Source organism: Vollenhovia emeryi, unplaced genomic scaffold, assembly GCF_000949405.1.
Source record: "Vollenhovia emeryi isolate VEMERY1.0 unplaced genomic scaffold, V.emery_V1.0 DF939286.1, whole genome shotgun sequence".
Taxonomy (NCBI): Eukaryota; Metazoa; Arthropoda; class Insecta; order Hymenoptera; family Formicidae; genus Vollenhovia; species Vollenhovia emeryi.
In genome coordinates, this window is record NW_011967080.1 from 231695 (window position 1) to 251735 (window position 20041).

At 42.3% G+C, this 20041-nt stretch overlaps 3 protein-coding genes across 4 annotated transcripts in view; 2 read left to right on the forward strand and 1 right to left on the reverse strand.

Moving 5' to 3' along the window:
- The first annotated feature begins 1437 nt into the window (after window positions 1-1437).
- Window positions 1438-15052, forward strand: LOC105559197. Of its 2 annotated transcripts, none has more exons than XM_012007304.1 (7): window positions 1438-1728; window positions 5998-6141; window positions 6613-6774; window positions 7053-7229; window positions 8545-8796; window positions 11388-11641; window positions 11945-15052. In XM_012007304.1, exons 1-7 carry the CDS (start codon window positions 1446-1448, stop codon window positions 12149-12151), a joined length of 1479 nt encoding a protein of 492 aa, XP_011862694.1. In that variant the 5' UTR covers window positions 1438-1445; the 3' UTR covers window positions 12152-15052. The 2 variants fall into 2 exon arrangements, with proteins under 2 accessions (XP_011862694.1, XP_011862695.1); XM_012007305.1 differs by having other exon boundaries at window positions 8545-8679.
- Window positions 15053-15152: 100 nt separating this feature from the next.
- LOC105559196 lies at window positions 15153-17054 on the forward strand. Its single transcript, XM_012007302.1, has 3 exons — window positions 15153-16178; window positions 16330-16877; window positions 16983-17054. The coding sequence occupies exons 1-3, from the start codon at window positions 15245-15247 to the stop codon at window positions 17052-17054; spliced, it is 1554 nt and encodes a 517-aa protein (XP_011862692.1). The 5' UTR covers window positions 15153-15244.
- LOC105559195 (heat shock 70 kDa protein cognate 4) overlaps window positions 16870-20041 on the reverse strand; it is a 7992-nt gene continuing 4820 nt past the window's right edge. Inside the window, exons 3-4 of the mRNA XM_012007301.1 lie at window positions 17906-19150; window positions 16870-17785 (exon numbers count right to left, since the gene is read on the reverse strand). Coding sequence (XP_011862691.1) covers window positions 17304-17785; window positions 17906-19150 — 1727 coding nt within the window. The 3' untranslated portion in view covers window positions 16870-17303. The remainder of the gene's footprint in view (window positions 17786-17905; window positions 19151-20041) is intronic.

The window sequence follows — 20041 nt, forward strand, 5'->3', positions numbered from 1 at the left end:
CGAGATCGATCGATCGTTACAACTCTCAGCGCGACTATAGTAACGATCGATCGATCTCGCCGCACGTTTGAATTGGGCAGTGGGCCGGCCTAAGACAGCGATTTTTAATAATTAATAACTCGTTAACTATTGCAAAACCTGCAAAGTGGTACAGGACTTTTCGACTTAGTCTAGTCCACTCTATCCCACAATAAGCGTTGATGCGGGTATTACATAACACCCTGTATTTCTACATACGTATGTATGTAGTCAGATGTTTTGATGATATTAGCAGAAACATTGTATAAAATTGTTTCAAAATAAAGTTCAGCTGAAACGAAGGCAATTTTAATGAATTTAAATATACACCATTGCGGAGAATCTCCAATATCGTCAACGATGAATGTGAGCCGGCCATGTAATACAAGGCACGACGCAATTGAAGCTTGTTTAACACCGCCCGATGATAATGAAACATTCTCGAGACATTTTCGGCGTGTACGGCCGCAATATATCGGTCACCCCCTTCAGACTGTAATTACTGCCCCAGTTTGTAGCCTTGCTACCAGCAGATGTCCGCCGACGATAAGGCGGCGAAACTTGATTCGATAAGACTTGACTCGAAGCGAAGGCCGAAGGCGTGCTGGTCTCTCACGTAGCCTTTATTTTCTCCCCTCCCCTTGGAGCACGAATCGATTACGGCGAATTGCCGCAATTTAACACTCGGCAAACTGATACGCTCACTCGTGACGCCAGGTGAATTGGTGACGGAACTCCCGATGAACGCGCGTCCATCTCCGGATAGATGCGACGGGGAGCCTCGGCGATAAAAGAGAAAGGATGAAACCGGCGCCGTCAGCCTGACCGTTAAACTAATGAACATACATGCATCCGCCATCCCGGCTCTCTCTCTCCCTCTCTCCGGAGGGAGAGACCCACGGCGACTAACCCCGTGCTCTCGATCGACATGGACCGACGCGACGGCGAGGCGAGGCGAGGACGAAGCGGGGCGCCGTCGCCGTCGCGTCGGAGTAGCGGCCGCGCGCAGCTGCAGCCCGCGTCCGTCCTCGCTCTTGCCCCGCGAGAGGATCGTTCAGTGAACGAGGTGGAGCGGTTTCGAGCGGTTCCGAAACGATCGACGTCTCCTCGCGGTGTTCGGAGTGCTCGGGAGCCGCGGACGCCCTGGTAAACCAACCGCGCCAAGCCCCAGCGGTCGAGCGGTGCGCTCGCGTAGGCTCGCAGTGGTGATAACGTTTATTACGCCGCCACGTAGGAGATACGGACGCGCGTAGACGGACGCGCGACGGACGCGACGTAAGGCGCTTCTCCCTGGGGCATCGACGGCGCGAGGGTGCGCCGGGGAGGTCGGGAGGGCGGGAGGGAGGGAGGGGAGAGCAGGCGACGGGGAAGGATGTCGATGCGCCGTCGGTGGTCGGTTTCGGGGGTTGATTCGCGCCGCGGGGGCGATGAGCGCGCTTCCCTCCGCCCTGAGACTGACCTCCTGCTGCTGCTGCTGCTGCTGGCTCCTGCTGACTTGCCTCGTCGTCTTCCTGATACCTGCGCCCTGCACCAGCGACACGCCGCAGCGGATAGCAAGCCGGACTCGAGAACGCTCGGCAGGTGATGATAACGCGGCGCTGTACGTGCCCAGCTACCTCGACGACGACGCCGAGGTCTACGAGGACGAGCAGATATCCACCGGCAATGGCGACCTCGAAGAGGACTGGTCCGATAGAAATATTACCGCGGGTGAGTTAGGGCCTCGGTTCGTACAACGGCAACGGCAATCGATGCCAGGGGGAATAGCTGTACGTTTCAAGGAAATGACCGGCATAATGCTTTGCGCTTAAATTAGAATTCGATAACGGCGAAACGACTCGACACATCCAAGTGATAGAGATTTTCCTCAGTACGTCTCTTAGTATCGATCAGAATTTCCCTCTCAACGACTAACGAATGATGCGTGAGTATTGTTAGGCGGAAAAAGGCTCGTGTCGATGATTACAGCATCGAACGTTTTGGGGAAGGAAGACCTAGAACCCAATATTTATAGGATAGCGATGAATAGCATTGTGATGCTAGTTCGTTACCTAGGTGATGTCGGTGAAGATGAAATCGTTAAACATCAGGTGTCGCTCCCGAAATATAACATCCCTGATGAATTCCTCGTCTCTCTTCAAATCTCTAAGAAAACTAGTTGGTATATGCAATTGTCAGTGAAAAAAATCAAATATCGCAATTGTCACACTGGGTTCCGTTGCGAAATATTTGTGAAAGCACGAAAGGATTACTCAATGTCGGTAATCTCACGATACGCTGATTACTTTCTATTTTTATATTATTATGTGATATTTGTGGGACATGAAAGAAACTTCTAATCAAACTATTGCTAATTATATTAAGCATTTCTTTCTTCGTATTGGTTGACGTCTATTATGTTCTAGGAAAAAGTACATTCTGTGAAAATATCCTAAAATTAATAAATTCTATCTGTTTGGTTTACAATTTCGTAATAGAATTTCTAAATCATATTTGTTGAATTAACAAATACAAATAAATTTTTAAACTAATAAAGAAATATAACATAAGGGCCAAATGCCAAGTTTCTAAAAAGTTAATTATGCTGAACCAAATTGTCGGCATTACTTAATAAATTGTGAAAGAATTGAACTGCATTGAAAAAAACATCTGGTCGCATTAATTAGAAATTTGGTAGGTTCAACCAGTCGTCTGTTAGAAACTGAACAAATCAGAATTGCTTTAGGATTTACCAGATGTGTACTGAAGTCTATCAAACTTCTGGTTATGAGATACCGAGCTCTATCGTGATAACTAGAAATTCTGTTTGGTTTATCCTAAACACATTCTATCATACATGTCTTGTTGTTACGATTAAAGCATTGTTCTCGGTGTGTAAATAAGATGAACGAGAAAAATTAAATAAGACACGAGAAAGGTATACTAAAAAAATAAGCAAACAAGAAGACAGATAAAGTAATTATAATTACGTTCAAAATTCTTCAATAATTAACATAATTTACACTCGAAACATTCGTTTTGCACACAATAATGCTCTAATTTCACGTAAGACAATAACGATAACGAACGAAAGCGATATATCTCAAGGCTCTCCCTACTTGCGCCTGCTCCATAATGTGCAAACACTTTCCTCGGGAATGCTCATCTATTTAAAGTACATACCTTCATTCCCGATTACATTTTCAAATGTGATTAAATATGGCTGTATACTAGTTCAATATTTAAACAAAACTTTCATGATAAAACATGATAAATTCACCAATTGATATAAAAATATGATACACTATTTTTTCAAGTAAAAAAAATGTGCTTTTTCACTACAGAAATAAGTTTTAGGCTACTCAAAAATATGGTAAAAATGTTCCCACACGCAATCCCTCTCCTACACACATTTCCATAAGCAATTGGAGCAATTTTTTAAGTCAATTGCGATTATTTCTATTCCATTCTCAAAACCACATATTGATTGTTATTTCACTAATGCTTTGGTCACGTAAAATTTAAGTTTTTGTTAAATGTTACGCCATATCGTACACATTTTTTCTACTTCCATAAAAATCTCAAGCTTTACCGTGTCTAGCGTCCATTTAATTTTCCTCTTTACTTTTATCTCGTTAGGAATTTATATTAAAACATTGTACGCACTATTTTTATATTCTAAAAGCGGAAAGTACCTCCAGCGATTGATTTTAGCGTCAATTTAAACGAGAAAGAAACGCGTTCGTCTTGATTTTCGCGCCAAGCATGCCGTCGGTATTGATTTTAATGGATGCTGGCAGGCTCTGCTCTCTAGGCCCGCGTATGTCAATTAAACTGCACGTTGTGCCTATGTTCGTTCTCTATCGAAAGTGTAACTTGCCGCAAGGATATGGCTTAACAAAAGTGATAGCGTATTGTTGGCGTAAATTTTTTGTTTAACTTGGATTTTCATTGCAATAAAAACTACGAGTCGATTTGCAGTTTTTATTGCAATAAAAAAGCAAAGTTAAATAAAATTGATTCACCCATAAAGAATCGCGTTTGCTTCTCAAAACCTGCTTTTTCCTTCTTACTCCCTGATTAATGCAGTCAAAGGGAACGGATTAGCATGAAGAGTAAAAACTTAGCCGTATACAGTTATTGATAACAAGGAAATTGATAAGTGATAAAAAGGGACGAAAGCGTCAGAGCTTACTGCCGCTTCGAATTAACTTCATATCCAAATGGAAAGACGTAATCTGCTCGATAATAGAAATGAATTATTACATGCAAATACTGACTTGCAATTAGCAAGCGGCATAAGAGTGTGCTTATTAAATATTAAAATATCTTCCACTTGATTTCACGCGCTTTTTGTAATTTTCCTTAATTTCAATTTAATCAATGTGATTCAAGATAATATTAAGGACTCGAACGCATAATTTCTTAATTATACTTAATATAGCTGCACGTGCTAATCCATCAGACGTTATTAAAACTTTCCGTTGAACTCTCCGTTGAAATCACGCGAATCTAAATTTTCGCTCGATGACGGGGAAACGATAACGCGCACGCGACGTAGCAGTAACGCGTACGTGCAATGAACTTTAATCAGTATGAAATTTAATGCGGCCTGTTAAAGAAATCCAGTTGAGGCCGCGCATTTTCAACCTGAAAACTGAAGGAGTACGCGAAACAGCACGCCGGCAACTATGTTGCACGAACGCCATTATCCGCAAGACAATGAGTTCTGTAATATTGAAATCTCTGCAGTTGCATACGCGTCCGTGGCGCCGCTAAATGACACAAAGCGCATTTATCACGCACGACTGTCGTTGTCATTAAATAAGCGATTTATGCGTTGATCCGAATAGCCCGAAGAAGAGCCGCATCGTAAGCGATTGACAAATATAGATATCTATCCATTTAAAAGATAAATAAAGAAATGTACATTATTATTATTATTAGAATATGAGATAAGGCTTTAACAAATTAGTGCCGAATTTAAAGATTCAAAAATTCAGCTTCGCAGCTTCGTGGTATATTTATTTTATATAAAAAAGAATTAATCTTTTTCTACTTCAGATACAATTGATAATAAGAAAATTTATTTATCTAACTTTTAGAAAAATATACACGGAGAGAATTTTCTTAAAATTTATCCTGAAAATCATGTGATATCGTGGGGCAATTTTGCAGAATTTCAAAACAACTCATAAGATTCCTTGAAATGCCGTATTGTCCCACGATTGCATAATTTTCAGGATAAATTTTAAAAGAAAATTCTCTCCGTGTTCGCGTTTTAAGGGATACTCAATTAGGAAATTTGAAAGTGTTCATACATTATCGCTGCATTGCCGCACATTGCAGTTTGAAAACGTGCCAACGGGAGTTAGCAATTATCGCCTGGCCTACTGCTGCGAACCAACGGAGGGTACAGTGTGATACTGTTGCAATAGCCTAGCAGTGAACTCGTAACAAATAAGTTGGCGTGCTGCCAATTAGATGTATCTAAAGTCCGCAACTGAATTAATAAATTGCAAAAGTTAGGATATCCCCCACTTGCATTGCTGCGAATCTTATGTTTTAATATTATTGCAAAAATGCAATACAACAAACTTGAAAATTTATTATCAAAAGTACACGTAGCTGAATTAGCCGTTTTGTCTTTACTAATGACAGATGTCGGTAAAGAAACAGTCAAGTGTTTTTAGATTAGTAAAGAAACTAATAAAATTAAATTTGTCACAAATAATTAAAAGTTATTCTAAATTTTGGTTCACTAATAAAGAAGATTTTATGTTACAACGCGCTAAGACAATATTGCAGAAACAATAATCCATATAAATAATTTCAGGCTGTATTAGCACAGGGAAAGCTAACAAATATAAAATTCGCGATTTTCTAATTCATTTAAATCATGTATGTGTCAGAAGCTATAATTATTATCTTCTGTGTATCGCAATGTCATTTAATGATATTTAAAGCAGAAATTTAAGTATTCACTGTGACTTTCTGCAGAAAAAGGACGGTACTTGGGCTCGCCTTGCGACGTCGTGTGCAATCCCGAGCTACAGCACGTGTTCTGTGATTCAATCACTGGCCTCTGCGAGTGCGAAAAGTTCTACCCCGTTCGTCTCGGGCCTACCAAGGGATGTGCCAAACGTATGTAAAAGCTAGGGACTAGTTACCCTCATGCCTAACACAAGTAGGTCGTTCCGATATCATAACTTCCATGGTAACGGTCGGTGAAAATAAATGTTCGCGCGCTCCTGATGGCCTGAATGAAGTCCGGCGGCATGAAAAGACTTTGTGCACTCGTTCATTTTACACAACGAACGCGCAAAGCGCGAAAACCGTAAATGAATCTCTAAAACGATACGGGTTAAACGTTTGCCTGGCATTACATCGGAATGCAAGAAATTGCAAAAAGAAGATAAAAAGAGACACCGTGGCAAGTATTTCAACGTGTGGAGTATAAAGCTTTCTGAATTGGAAGAGCAGGATTTCGACGACAGTTTGAGAAAAGTTCGAATCTACCATAGATTTGAGAAGATGGAACTTGGATCGAATTCCCACTGAATAAAAGATATCTTTCTCAATAAGTAAACACGAGCTATCGGTTCTTGCTTTCAGCCAAAAAACTCGGAGAACAGTGCTTCTATCGTGCGACATGTACTTTTGCGGATCAACATTCGACGTGCACGCAGATTCAACACAATGCAGTATGCGATTGCGAAGAGGGATATCACAGGGTTGCTCTGTCTAGGCCTAACAAGAAGGTTTTCTGCGCGGAAGGTATGCCTCGATATTTGTCTCAATCGAGATTTCCGTAAGACTCTTACTAACCGATCGTGAGATCTTTGTTAAAATTAAAAATTCCATCCCGTTCTTCAGCATTGATTATTATCGGTTTTATTGCGTAAATAATACTGTCGTTTTAATTAATGCACCCAGCTGACTATAAATACCGAGATAGATTTGCCACCGAAGCGAAATTCGAGGAAATATATTTTAATATCGATCCGCGACGAGTGCCGCGTCCTCCTTTAATTCGCCGTAATCTGGCCCGATAGATCTGGTGCTGATAACTACGGACCTTCCGACCCTACTCTGCATAGCATCGGGGATAGCCATCTTTACGGCGATGATATGCTTCGTGCTCAAACTATTCAGCCGGGCGAGGTATTCAAGGCCGCGACATTACGCCAATGCCAATCATGCGCCACCCATGCTGTTTTCCACTGACACGGGTAAGTAATGACTAATTAATCCCGGTGTTCTGCGGGAGTGGATCAGAGAAATGGGTACCGCAATTATATACGAAAAGAAATGTCTGGAGAGACGTTAATTGCAAGTAGCGATCCGTTCTTGGAGACTTCTTTGATAATCCAAGTATTTGTTGGAACTTGATAAACGCGGTGACGCAATGCAATCCTCATTTCTTTCAAAATAAAAGAAATGAAAGCCAGAATTTTGGCGTCGCAACTAAATGTGACAGTAGTTGCGCGATTATTTGCACCGTGTCTTTATTTTGAGGAATAATTTCCGCGAACGTTATAATCTTGCGTAATATGTTTCAATCTTTCTCTTTGAATTTAAAATATTTATTCTGACTGGAAACAGCCGGGATCACTTCGGGAGACTGTAGATCGTTTTACAGAATTAATGCCTCGCCCACAATTTCATATTTTTGTATCGTAAAAACTATATAGAGTCTGTAAATATACAGAAGGAAACTATAATTTGCCGTTGTTATTTCAAACGAAAGTACAAGCAAATTACTCATCTTCATAATTTTTCTAAAACTGCACCGTTTAGCGCGCTCTCAAATCAGATGCGCAAATTCGACAATAATAATTCTTCCCCTTCGTGGAGAACCTACTTTCGCTTCTGCGAAATCAATAGAAGATATCTATATATCGATACCGTGCATAGTATATTCCAAAGAGAGGCATCTATTCTCGTCTTACTTCGTTACTTACGACGTCACATATGAAACTATACTTCTAAACCAGATACAGGAACGAGATCTTAAAAGAACTCCAAAAACTCACCGCATTCCCGCGCACGGTGGATAAAGAGCTAAATATATCCTGCTGTCTCAAAATAATATAATAAAAAGAGCAATCCTTTCGTGTTCACGGACGAGTTCTTTCAACAATGTTAGTCTCTGCATACTTTATAAAAGAGATATCGACGCCCATCGAGACACCCACCTCCTTATTTTTGTTTTGAACAAAAATGACTTCCGCAATTTCATTCTGTTTACGTAACCGTCTCTTATATGGACAAATATTGTATGCATATTGTATACACCGAGCGCGATATATTGTTGCAGCGACGTACGTAACGTATATACTTGTATGTCCGGCATAGTAAACGGACAGCATTAGAAATATATCTCGTTCAAAAAGTCGAACCGGCGGCTCGCCGGTATCTCATCCGAAAGGTCAAACGAAACGTCCGTCACGTCCGCGAGAAAGCTAGCGGCCATTAAGCGCCGTCCATCGGCGCGTATTCCATCCCCATACGCGGAAATAACTTGGGGAAAATAAAATTTCGCAGGCATACCGCTGCACGGACGGCCGTCGTCGCGATTGAGCGAGCGGAGCGGCAGCGCCGGGCCTCTCAGCTGCGCGTTCACCAGGAGGCCGAGCAGCGGCGGCAGCCGCGGACCCCTGGTACCAGCGTCCAGAGCAGGTGCGGCACGGGCCGCCGCTATCTTGCTTATATCGTGTCACCTGCAGGCGACTAAGGACGGCAACAAGCACCGACGTACCCTTAGTGACGTGGCCGAGGGATCGACCGACGGCCTCGGTAGACGATCTCGTTTCTCTCTCTCTCTCTCTATCTCTATCTCTCTGTCTCTTTCTGCTATCGCTCTTTGGGTGTTTCACATCCTGTCGTATGAGTACCGTACCTCTCTTTGACGTTCGCTCCACGTCTTCCTACTTGCTTATCGATCTACATTGGGTAACCATAAAATTCGATTTGCGTTTACGTAGTTCGTGCGAGTGACATAAACATGACACAGAGAATACACTTGCCTTCTTCGTCGAGGTACATCGTTATCGGTATCATTATCGCTGTGTTCATTCATACAAGCGTTACCCTGGCAGTGACAGATTCATGCGTCGCCACTACATATGTGTAACTATCTGTTATCTTGCGCGCTCTCTCTCTCTCTCTCTCTCTCTCTCTCTCTCTCTCTCTCTCTCTCTCTCTCTATTTCTCTATTTCTTCTCTCTTCAAATGTACCGTAAAACGGGGTGAATTGGGACACGGGGGGTGAATTGGGACACTCGTACGCCTACCCGTTTGAAAAGTTCCGCCTGAGTGCGAATAGCATTCACAGCCTTGCAGCAATTGTTGCAGCAATTTCTCGCTTGCGAAGAGTCCTTTTTTCGAAAACTTTTGCGAAGAATTTTCAAACAGGTAGGCGTACGAGTGTCCCAATTCACCCCCCCGTGTCCCAATTCACCCCGTTTTACGGCACTTCTCCATTTGTCCACATTACTCTTCCTCTATGTTCGTCAATGCAATTCGCTTCTTGTACTGGCAACGGTGGTGTAATTGCGAAAGGATTATTTGTGGTGACGAGTGTTGATGACGGAATAGCATCGATGCTTCATGCCGAATCATGTCATTGTCGCTGTCGCTGTTACATGGTCATGGTAACTAGCTGTTGTCGATGGCTGTTTTAGATATCCGTGTTTCATCCGAAATCCCGGCTCTTGGTAATCTCGTCTGTATGTCTGTTACGCGTTTTGCTCACTGGACGCATTCAATGGCCATTCCACGTTAGACATTATCTGAATACGAAAGAAAAACTTCGCAGCTTTGGATACAATAATTGACAGTTCTTGTTAACCGCAGTTATTTTTACATCAATACAATTATTATTCATGTACTTTTTTCCAGATACCAATACGTATACGTACATATACGATGATGTAAGGATAATTAAATACAGTTAACAAGAATCGTATTAATATATGTATACGTTCATATACATATATCAGTGACTTGCGTGACGTTCTTTCTTCCTTAAAATAAGAAATTAAAGTGTGCTTTCTTGGCTGCCAACGTCTTAGATACAATAATCACTGAATGAGTTGTTATGTATGTGTATACAAAATAACGTCTCAAAGAAAATCGTGCAGGCAGCAAGGTCTGCATTTCTAAAGAAACAAGAAATATGAAACTGTGAAATATAAAATGCATCACAAGTGTGTTACGAGATAGCAAGATAGCAGCGGCCGATTTCGTTGCTCGTTTACAAGTGAATCTTTTCTGGTAAGACGTAGAGAGACACGAAATCCTTACGCACTAGCTAGCTCGATGCACACGCACATTTACACACACGCACACGTATAAATAAATGTCACGTCGATTATGCGTACAATCAGGGACCAGTTTCTCGGTAAATGTTACGCGTTTCGTAAGATTACTCGCTTTCTTATCAAATTAATAATAGTAGAAGAGCAAATGTCTAATTAGCCGATGTACATTGAATTTTCTTGCCGGAAAACTAAATCCCTAGACACACCAAAATAATATATACAATATATTTTAGATTAATTCGCTTTGATAGCTTGCTTCTCGCATATGTATGTATCATCGTAAAAATGCATCCTTCGACCTTGGAATCGTCACAGACGATTTCACTACCGCTTCTAGCAATTGAAACTTACACAGTTTTCTTAATTTGACAATCAGTAAAATATAATGATGCATACATACACAACGCAAATGTTCTTTGTGCAATTTTTATTTTTGTTAATTTGTCAGTTATTCTTTCGCATGATATTTTTTCCAGTTAGGTTCTGCTTTTTCAACTGCGATTTCAGTTCTGCGTTCAAATCGTACAACCTGCACGAATTATCATTTTACAGAATATATTTTTACATACAGAATTACATCGTAAAATATTATTCACACTTACAGCAAAAATACTTCGTAGACAAGTCTAGCGTTTTTTTTTTAATAAGATTAGTACGTATATCTACACTTTTGAGAAAATATTGAAAATAGACGTATTTCTAATAGCTAATTTACTATTACCTCTACTGCTACTATTTGCTTCCGTATGAATGTACTGTTACTTTTACTACGGTTCTCGTATGCATTCGCCCTCCCATTTATTTAATTTATAGCACGACATTTCTTTGGAAGCTTCCATTTTCCCGTCGCTTCGTCAACTATTTATCGTTGATTAAGGTACCGCAAGAATATATTACAGTTTCGCACTTAGAAATCACAGTCTTAGATAGCTCGGATTAGAGACTATCTAGATTAATGTATAGATTTCTTATGCTTTTCCAACATTATATCTCTCCTAGCGTAGAAGGTAGGGCAGTTGGAGAAAATGCCGATATTCCTACAACGTGGCTCTTCTTTCCGTCTAGGTTCCCGTCGTCCTAGCTTAGCGTCGATTCACAGTTCGACATCCTCGTCTCGTAGCTACAGCGCGCGGCGACTCGAGAAGGAGAGGAACGACAAAGAGCAGCGCCAGGTGCTGCAGGAGCTCCGGCTGGCGAAGCGGGATCCAGTGCAGCAACAGCAGCAACAGGTGGTACCGACGCCCAGTCCCAGGACCCCCCATTCCACAGACGAGTTGTTGCCTTCGGTCGAAGAGGGAAAGGAGGTCTTTTACAACGAGGTAAGTCATCTCCGATGACTTGTTGGGGTTCAACATCCATCATCGTCCATCATCATCAGCGGTGATTTAACGTTGAGAAGTAGCGAGAATAAGCTTCATTACTGCCAAACGTTGCATTTAAAACTTGAAATACCGACGTGTGTCCGACAAGCATGTGGTAGCATCAGAAAATATTTGATGGTGCCGTGATCTTTTTCCAAATCATCAGATTTGATTTAAAATATATCGTTTTGTACACAAAATATGGCTGAAATACGTAAAATACGCTGTCGAGCTTTAGATGAGAGTTGATTATATTTCCAGCAGGTACCAACGACGTCAGACGTATCAGACACCATCCCAATAGCGACGACCATGACGATGATAACGACGACGACGTTAACAACGGCGATAACCACTTCCAACGCAAGCACAACCCAAATGGGCGAGACCGCGCCTATGGCAACGCCAGCGGCCATTTTCGGCACGAGTGTTGCGCCACGGGCTTCCGATGACATTTTTCAAGTGTAGTCTTCATCAAGTACAATGACGTCAAGTGACAAAGACGATGGACTCTCGCTTTATTAACGACCTTTTTATTGTATTTGCAAGAATCAACTGTAACAGCGTCAAGACGGAGGTGCATACGTAAAAGACGCGGGGACGCACTTGCGATAAAATACGAAACTCTAATTATATCAATAGATATAAATGCACAAATATCGAGAATAAGCTAAATCCGTATTTTGTCCGTGTTAAAACGTCGGCTAGTGACAAATGACGTATAGAAACCATTTTTACCTAGATCTATTTGTATTTCTAGTTTATCTCGAGACACGTAAGTGCGAATTTAGGATATATTATATATTTATTTCTCTCTTCAATTCAGAGTACTATAATTCACATATAGAAATGCATGACCAAAATGATTATATGTATTTGACTCAACTTAATTTAACTTGATGCTTAATTATAGAATTTAAGATTGATTCTTTTCTGTTTCTTCTATATTGGAAGTGGATGTTTCATAACTGCCTTTATAACACGGACGAAATACTAATGCAGATACAGGGCACTTTCTGGATGAATGTACTTGGGCACAAGTGTACTTAACGAATTAGAAAAGGTGGCGACATAACATATTTTTACTCGGTACTTGCACAGATAGGAATTTACGAATGCGGCTGGAAAAGTGCAAGGTTTAGTAACACAATTCAGCAACGCAATCAGCGCGATGATAGAATAACAAGTCCTTTTGGATGTCTTGATAGGTACAAACAAAAAAAAATATTGGAAGCACTTACATCTACGTGAGTACGAGAGAAGAAAAACTTACGCTTAATGTGCAAGAATTCGAAGCTGGTGACAGAATATTCCGAAATAATTTGAGTAAAGAGCGTTTCAATGCTTTGAAATAATCGAACTGAGAAATCATAAATATTCGTTGAAGAAATTAATTAATCTGATAACCAATATAATACAATTTTTAATTGTACAAATGTGTAATCTTGCGAAAGGATTGTTTTTAGATATCAACTATACCGGAACAATAGCGATTCACGAGAAAAATTCAATCAATTATTTCGATTAAAATGGTATAATTTACATATCAAAGTATATCAGTATATAATTACATATCAGAATATGATGAAAGCATTGATTCACTTGACAATATTACTATAAAGACATGCATCATAAAATTCTCTTTTTATAATTCTCATGATACGAATATAATCGTACTTCATTCGAACAACAATAAGGATTTTATCAGTTCATCGAGATAAATGATAAGGATTTCAAGTGCATCCAGGCAAATTGCATTGTAACATAAAAGTTTCGACCGAATCCCTCATTTCGATGACAATATATCTGTTCAATAATTACAAGTAATCGTCATACGATTGTTTGTTTAAGTTAAATCACATGAAATTCATATGTGCGAGCACGTCAGAATGCGATTACATATCAGCAGGTCCTAAGACACTATTCCGGTTCGACTTCAATCGGACGAAATCATCGTATCGTACTAAACGTCTTAAGGAAAAGTCACGACACGATAGGAAAACTATTTGAGAGACAATCTCGAGTAGATCGAGGCTAAATATACTTCTCTGTCCTTACGTGAAGCGATGGAAAGACGTAATCTCCTGCCCGGACTTAACAAAACGATAATGCGATTGTAAAAGCCGTGAGAATTAACGCCGCATTGCTGCTATTGCAGTCCAATTACCTCGCTTCGCTAATTGGGATGGTGTGCAATACCGGGCGACGATTCTTTTTCCCTCCCAACGCAGACATTTCGTTAACTTGATTTTAGGCGTGAGACCAAAAAAGGATGACCTATTCATTCGTCAAATATGTACCTATACACAATGCGACTACCTTTTATACCTTTAGACAAGCGCAGCAAAATACCTATATATGTAGATATTATCATATATTGTAGCAAATTTGTTGCAATTAAGCCACCACTCTTTATTCGTTTATACCATTTAACGGTCATTTTACGAACGAGGCGAGAAATTCAATTGTGCGAACATCTATTTTTGTTATTACTTGAAAATTGATTTAATTAAATAATCACATTTCCGTACGAGGCACATTATACGATATTTTGTATATCAAAGCGATAGAAAAATTATGTTTCCAAGATGACTCACAACGTTCAAAAATTTGTTTGGCAACTCGATAAAACGATGAATAAACTTGCCATTGCGTTTACGTCATATCCCGCGATCATTTGCAGACATTAATCGTAAGTTTAGGATAACCAACCAATTCATTTTAACATCACGAGCCTTCGAAATGCAATCTCTGGTTACTAGAAAACTCGCGTAAAATATGAAACGTAATAATATGAAATCAATAAGAGACGTTATGTATCATATACACGGTCACACGTTCGTAATAAAGATTTGCGGAAAATCGGAGACGCGTCAGAGAGAGGCGTAAATCTTAATACCATAGCGAAAACGTATATCAACATTCTCGTGTTCGGATAATTTACGCTGCCTTTCCCGACTAAATAATCAATGGAAAAACAAAGATGAGCAAAAAGCATCGAGAGATATTCTTAAACGCTGCATAGGCATACATACGTACTTACACGCAAAATTCATGTACACGTGACACAGAATTAAGATTATCTTATACGTATTGTGTTCGACAACGATCGCACCTGGTTATTAGGCTCGGTTGCAGTCGATTGATCTATTACCATTAAGGGAAGGAGACGAAGAGAAGATATTAACTTATATCACATAACACAGCCCGCATTTCTCCGAGTTATACTCAATACTCGACACTTGCCTGATTTGTAAAACTCTATGTACAACGTTATCGTTTTATCCCGGTTTTAAATGTTTACTGTATCATAAGATTGTAATATAGTCGTTGGGCCAAATAAAGCTCGTTTTTTTCGACATAAGCACACATGTAGACGCGTGATTATTTCTTCTTAGCTTCAAACATTGCTGAAGGACAGCGGGAGAAGCTCGAGAAGTCAACGCAAGACTTCCATTACACGAAACTTGGTGCATTATTAATATTCACTGTTACTATCTCTCTTCACTCGAGAAGATCCATTTAATTTACTAAAACCGCGTTAAGCACGAGGGGCAGACAATGGCACGCAATCTGAACTTCGTTAATGTTGCAGAAGTGCTGTACCGTCCTTCATTCCACGTGAAACGCCAAGGGGAACTCACGACGCTTATCAGAGTTGTCTCTCGTGCTGTTCCCAAAACTCTTCGCTGTTCGTTCTCCAAAATACTTGGCGTCGCGAGGAACTTGAACGTGACAATTTGCGCCGGTACTCGCTTGCAAAACGCATCGTGTCGATTAGCAAGGAGATCCGAGGCGATAATGGAGGAGGAGGAGATCCACGTGCGGGTGGAAGACAACTCGCCCTCGATAGAGCACAGCTTACGTCCAATATCGTACACCTCCTGGCTGCTGGGCGTCGGTGTCGCGCGTCCGCGAAAGTGTCCCAAGGCTGCCACAATAATCCTACGTATCGTTCACCTGGCCGTGTGTTCCGTAATCGTGGCGTACGGCGCGATAGACTTCTTCACCTTCGGTAACGTCTTCAAGAGCGACATATTCAAGATCATGTACTACATGAACAAGGTGATGTGCTACGTGTCGGCGTATTATTACGTTTGTCACGGGATCCGGTATCACGACAAGTGGCCGGAGCTGATGGACAGAATGAAAGGGCTGGATCAGAAGATCAGGAGGGAGACGCCCATGAGTGACCGGCCCGTAAAAATCGTGGAAGCGCTCGCGATTCTCGCGACGCTCGCCTGTGGACCTTTCTGCCTGATCGTGCACGCTTTGTATTATTACTTTGCACATCCCGAGGACATCTTCGCGTCCGACTTGCTGCTCTACTACTCGATATCCCAGTCGTTGATCAACAGCTTCGTCTTTGACGTCGTCGTCTACGCGCTGTACCACAGACTCCAAACGATAAATGAACTGATCAGTCAGCTGGACGAGCTATTCGGTGCGCCGTGGATCGCGCTCAAGATTAGGCGTGTCAGAGAATTGCACACCGGTAAGTCTCTATGCGTCTCTTACAGTATATAAATTATCTTTTGTCTTGTAATTCGGCAGTGTGCGCCTGGTGTAGTTCCAGATGTAATTTGATACAATGAAGAAATTGCGATATCGAGACGTTGTCGAGTCGTTTAAATTCCGCCCTGCAGGTATCTGCGATCTGGTTATCATGGTAAACGACATTTACGGCTTTCATCTTCTCCTCTGCTCGGCAAACTGCTTCACCATGGTCGTGGCTACGTTATTCAGGATCTACATGGGCGTCGTGGAGAAGAACTACGCGTTCATGCTGATAAATAACATCCTTTGGATTCTGTACGCCGCGCAGTTCAGTCTGATGTGCTGGATTTGCACGCTCGCGCGTCAAGAGTCCGACAGAACCGGGATAATTATATACGCGATTGTATTGAATTGCAAGTCTGCGAATCTTGACAAGCTAAACGGCGTAAGAAATCAGTCGAGTCTGGAAGTGCCGCCGCCGCCGCCGCCGCCGCCGCCGCTGGACGGCGAACAAAATTCTAATCGGAGCAGCAGTTACAATCTCAACTACGTAGTCATGGAAAATCTCCTGCGCAAAAACCTGGACCGGGACCGTGTCAGAAACGAGGTCAATGATTTTTCGATTCAGTTGCAACAGCATCGAGTCGCGTTCACGGCCTGCGATTTCTTTGAAATGAACAACGCCCTGCTCAGTGGTGTGAGTACGCAATTTATTAATTTCAGTAGAATTCACAAAGAGTGAACTCTTGACATTTTTATAATAGCTGTCGGAACAATTAAATGAAAAAAAGCTTTTTTCCAGTTTGTCGGAGTGATCACCACTTATCTGATAATCCTCGTACAATTTTATCGACCCGAAACTCTAGATGCGTAATTGGATGGAAAGTGCTAGGTGATAAAAATTATCGTAGAAAGATAAAAAGAGATACGATATTTTAAATATAACAAACTTATCACTATATAATACAATAGAATCACATTTTTACAGCTCATAAACTCTTGAGAAAATAAAAACTTAAAGGAAACTATGCTGTTGAATTAACGATGCGTGTGGTTGAGTGAAATGAAACACAACAATGTGAAGACTATATGAGAATAAACAACTACGAGTTCGCCATTTAACTTAATCGACTTCCTCGATGGTTGGTCCGGCGCCGCCGGCACCAGGGTTGGGTCCCGCTCCGCCAGCACCGGGGACACCACCGGGCGCTCCGCCACTTTGATACAATTTCGTGACGATGGGATTGCAAACGGCCTCCAGTTCTTTCTGTTTATCAGCGAACTCTTCCTTCTCCGCCAATTGATTGGCGTCCAACCAGGAGATGATCTCGTTGCACTTGGAGAGCACCTTCTCCTTGTCAGAGGCCTCGATCTTATCCTTGACTTTCTCGTCCTCCATCGTGCTTTTTATGTTAAAGCAGTAAGACTCGAGGGAGTTCTTAGCGGAAATCCTTTCCCGCTGCTGCTCGTCCTCCGATCGGTACTGCTCGGCTTCGTTCACCATCCTCTCAATGTCCTCCTTCGACAAGCGACCCTTGTCGTTGGTAATCGTGATCTTGTTCTCCTTGCCTGTAGATTTCTCGATCGCAGAGACGTTCAATATGCCTACAGGACAAAATGCAGAATGTCATTTATAGAAAACGTTGTTCGAGTAACGAATAACGAAACAGTGTCTTCGATTTGATTTTCTTTTTTTCAAAAAACATCAATGTTGCAGCAACTTACCGTTAGCGTCGATATCGAAGGTAACTTCGATTTGCGGTACACCCCTAGGCGCAGGAGGTATACCCGTCAGCTCGAATTTGCCGAGGATGTTGTTATCCTTGGTCATCGCTCTCTCTCCCTCGTAGACCTGGATAAGCACTCCCGGTTGATTGTCGGAGTACGTGGTGAACGTCTGGGTCTGTTTCGTCGGTATCGTTGTGTTCCTCTTGATCAAGGTGGTCATGACGCCGCCAGCGGTCTCAATGCCCAACGACAACGGAGTCACGTCCAGCAGAAGCAGATCCTGGACGGCCTCGGACTTGTCGCCGTGCAGAATCGCCGCCTGAACCGCCGCGCCGTAGGCAACGGCCTCGTCCGGATTGATGGACTTGTTCAGCTCCTTGCCGTTGAAGAAATCTTGAAGTAGCTTCTGAATCTTTGGTATCCTGGTGGAGCCACCGACTAGAACGATGCTGTGAACCTGAGCCTTGTCCATCTTGGCGTCCCTGAGCGCCTTCTCCACAGGCTCGAGAGTGCTCCTGAACAGATCGGCGCAGAGCTCTTCGAACCTGGCCCTGGTGACCGACGTGTAGAAGTCGATACCCTCGAACAACGAGTCGATCTCGATGCTCGCCTGCGTCGACGAGCTCAACGTTCTCTTCGCCCTCTCGCAGGCGGTCCTCAAGCGTCTCAGGGACCTCTTGTTGCTGCTCAAGTCCTTCTTGTACTTCCTCTTGAACTCCTGCACGAAGTGGTTCACCATTCGATTGTCAAAGTCCTCGCCGCCGAGATGCGTGTCACCGGCCGTGGACTTGACCTCGAAGATGCCGTCCTCGATCGTCAGAATCGATACGTCGAAGGTGCCGCCGCCCAGGTCGAAGATCAGAACGTTCTTCTCGCCCGTGGCCTTCTTATCAAGACCGTAGGCTATCGCGGCGGCCGTCGGCTCGTTTATTATCCTGAGGACATTCAGGCCGGCGATGGCGCCGGCGTCCTTTGTCGCCTGCCTCTGCGAGTCGTTGAAGTAAGCCGGCACCGTGATGACGGCGTTTGTTATAGTCTTGCCCAGGTACGCCTCCGCGGTCTCCTTCATCTTCGTCAGAACCATGGAGGACACCTCCTCGGGGAAGAAGGTCTTCATCTCGCCCTTGTACGACACCTTGATCTTCGGTTTCCCGCCATCGCTGACCACCTCGAACGGCCAGTGCTTCATGTCGCTCTGCACGGTCGCGTCATCGAAACGGCGGCCGATCAAACGCTTTGCATCTTTGGGGAGAAAACGAGAAAAAAGATTCGTAAGTTATCTATCTCTTCGATATCCGTCACGCAGAGCGCACGCTGAGATGAGATGGAGAGGAGGATCCTGTGGATTGTGATCGGAGGTAATGGTCGCGGAACGTCGTGCGTTATCGCCGAGCCAGGTATTCAACACTTGCCAACACTTTGTACAAAGATAATTTCGTAAAAAGAAAAATCATGGAGTAATCTACTTACCGCAAATTATATTGCAATCGCGAAAAGAGATCAAAAAGGTTCGTAAAATAAATTATATCGAACACAACGCGAGTAAGATTTGCATTACATCTGCACAATGTAATACGTTTCTAAAATACATAATAAAAATGAAAAAGTATACACTTTTTTTATTATATATTTTTAGACATATACTTTTTATGGCTAAAGCGGAGAGCACACACTTTTGCATAAGGAATTTGATTGGTTTATTTCCTTATGCATTTGCTTTATAGATGCAATCAATTTCTTTATGCACATGCTTACGCACTTCTGCAAAAGTGTGTGCTCTCCGCTTTAGCCATAAAAGGTATATGTTTGAAAATATATAATAAAAAAGTGTATACTTCTTGTTACTTTTTGCACTTGTGCATAAAGTGTGTGCTCCCGCCCCAGGTCATTTTCTGCTGCATCAATATTCGCGTACGTTCTCAAGTCTAAAAGGAGTTAAATAAGCGTCTCTAACATTGAGCGACAGACGTGTCGCGTGAGTCACTGTGATTTACGATCGTGGGATCGTAAATCTGTGCCGGCGCACTGTGGCTGGCACACAAATTAGGATTACATAAAACTGCGATACAAACGTCAAAACGCCCGGCTACACTGTTGAAGGATGGGCGGTCGGGGAAAAAGAGGGGAGGATTG

Coding starts and splice junctions, on each gene's coding strand:
- LOC105559197 (XM_012007304.1), top strand. CDS start 1,446: ATGAGCGCGCTTCCCTCCGCCCTGAGACTGACCTCCTGCTGCTGCTGC. Junction 7,230..8,544: donor GCTGTTTTCCACTGACACGG/GTAAGTAATGAC, acceptor AAAATTTCGCAG/GCATACCGCTGCACGGACGG. Junction 8,797..11,387: donor GGGATCGACCGACGGCCTCG/GTAGACGATCTC, acceptor CTTTCCGTCTAG/GTTCCCGTCGTCCTAGCTTA.
- LOC105559196 (XM_012007302.1), top strand. CDS start 15,245: ATGGCACGCAATCTGAACTTCGTTAATGTTGCAGAAGTGCTGTACCGT. Junction 16,179..16,329: donor TGTCAGAGAATTGCACACCG/GTAAGTCTCTAT, acceptor TCCGCCCTGCAG/GTATCTGCGATCTGGTTATC. Junction 16,878..16,982: donor ACAACGCCCTGCTCAGTGGT/GTGAGTACGCAA, acceptor GCTTTTTTCCAG/TTTGTCGGAGTGATCACCAC.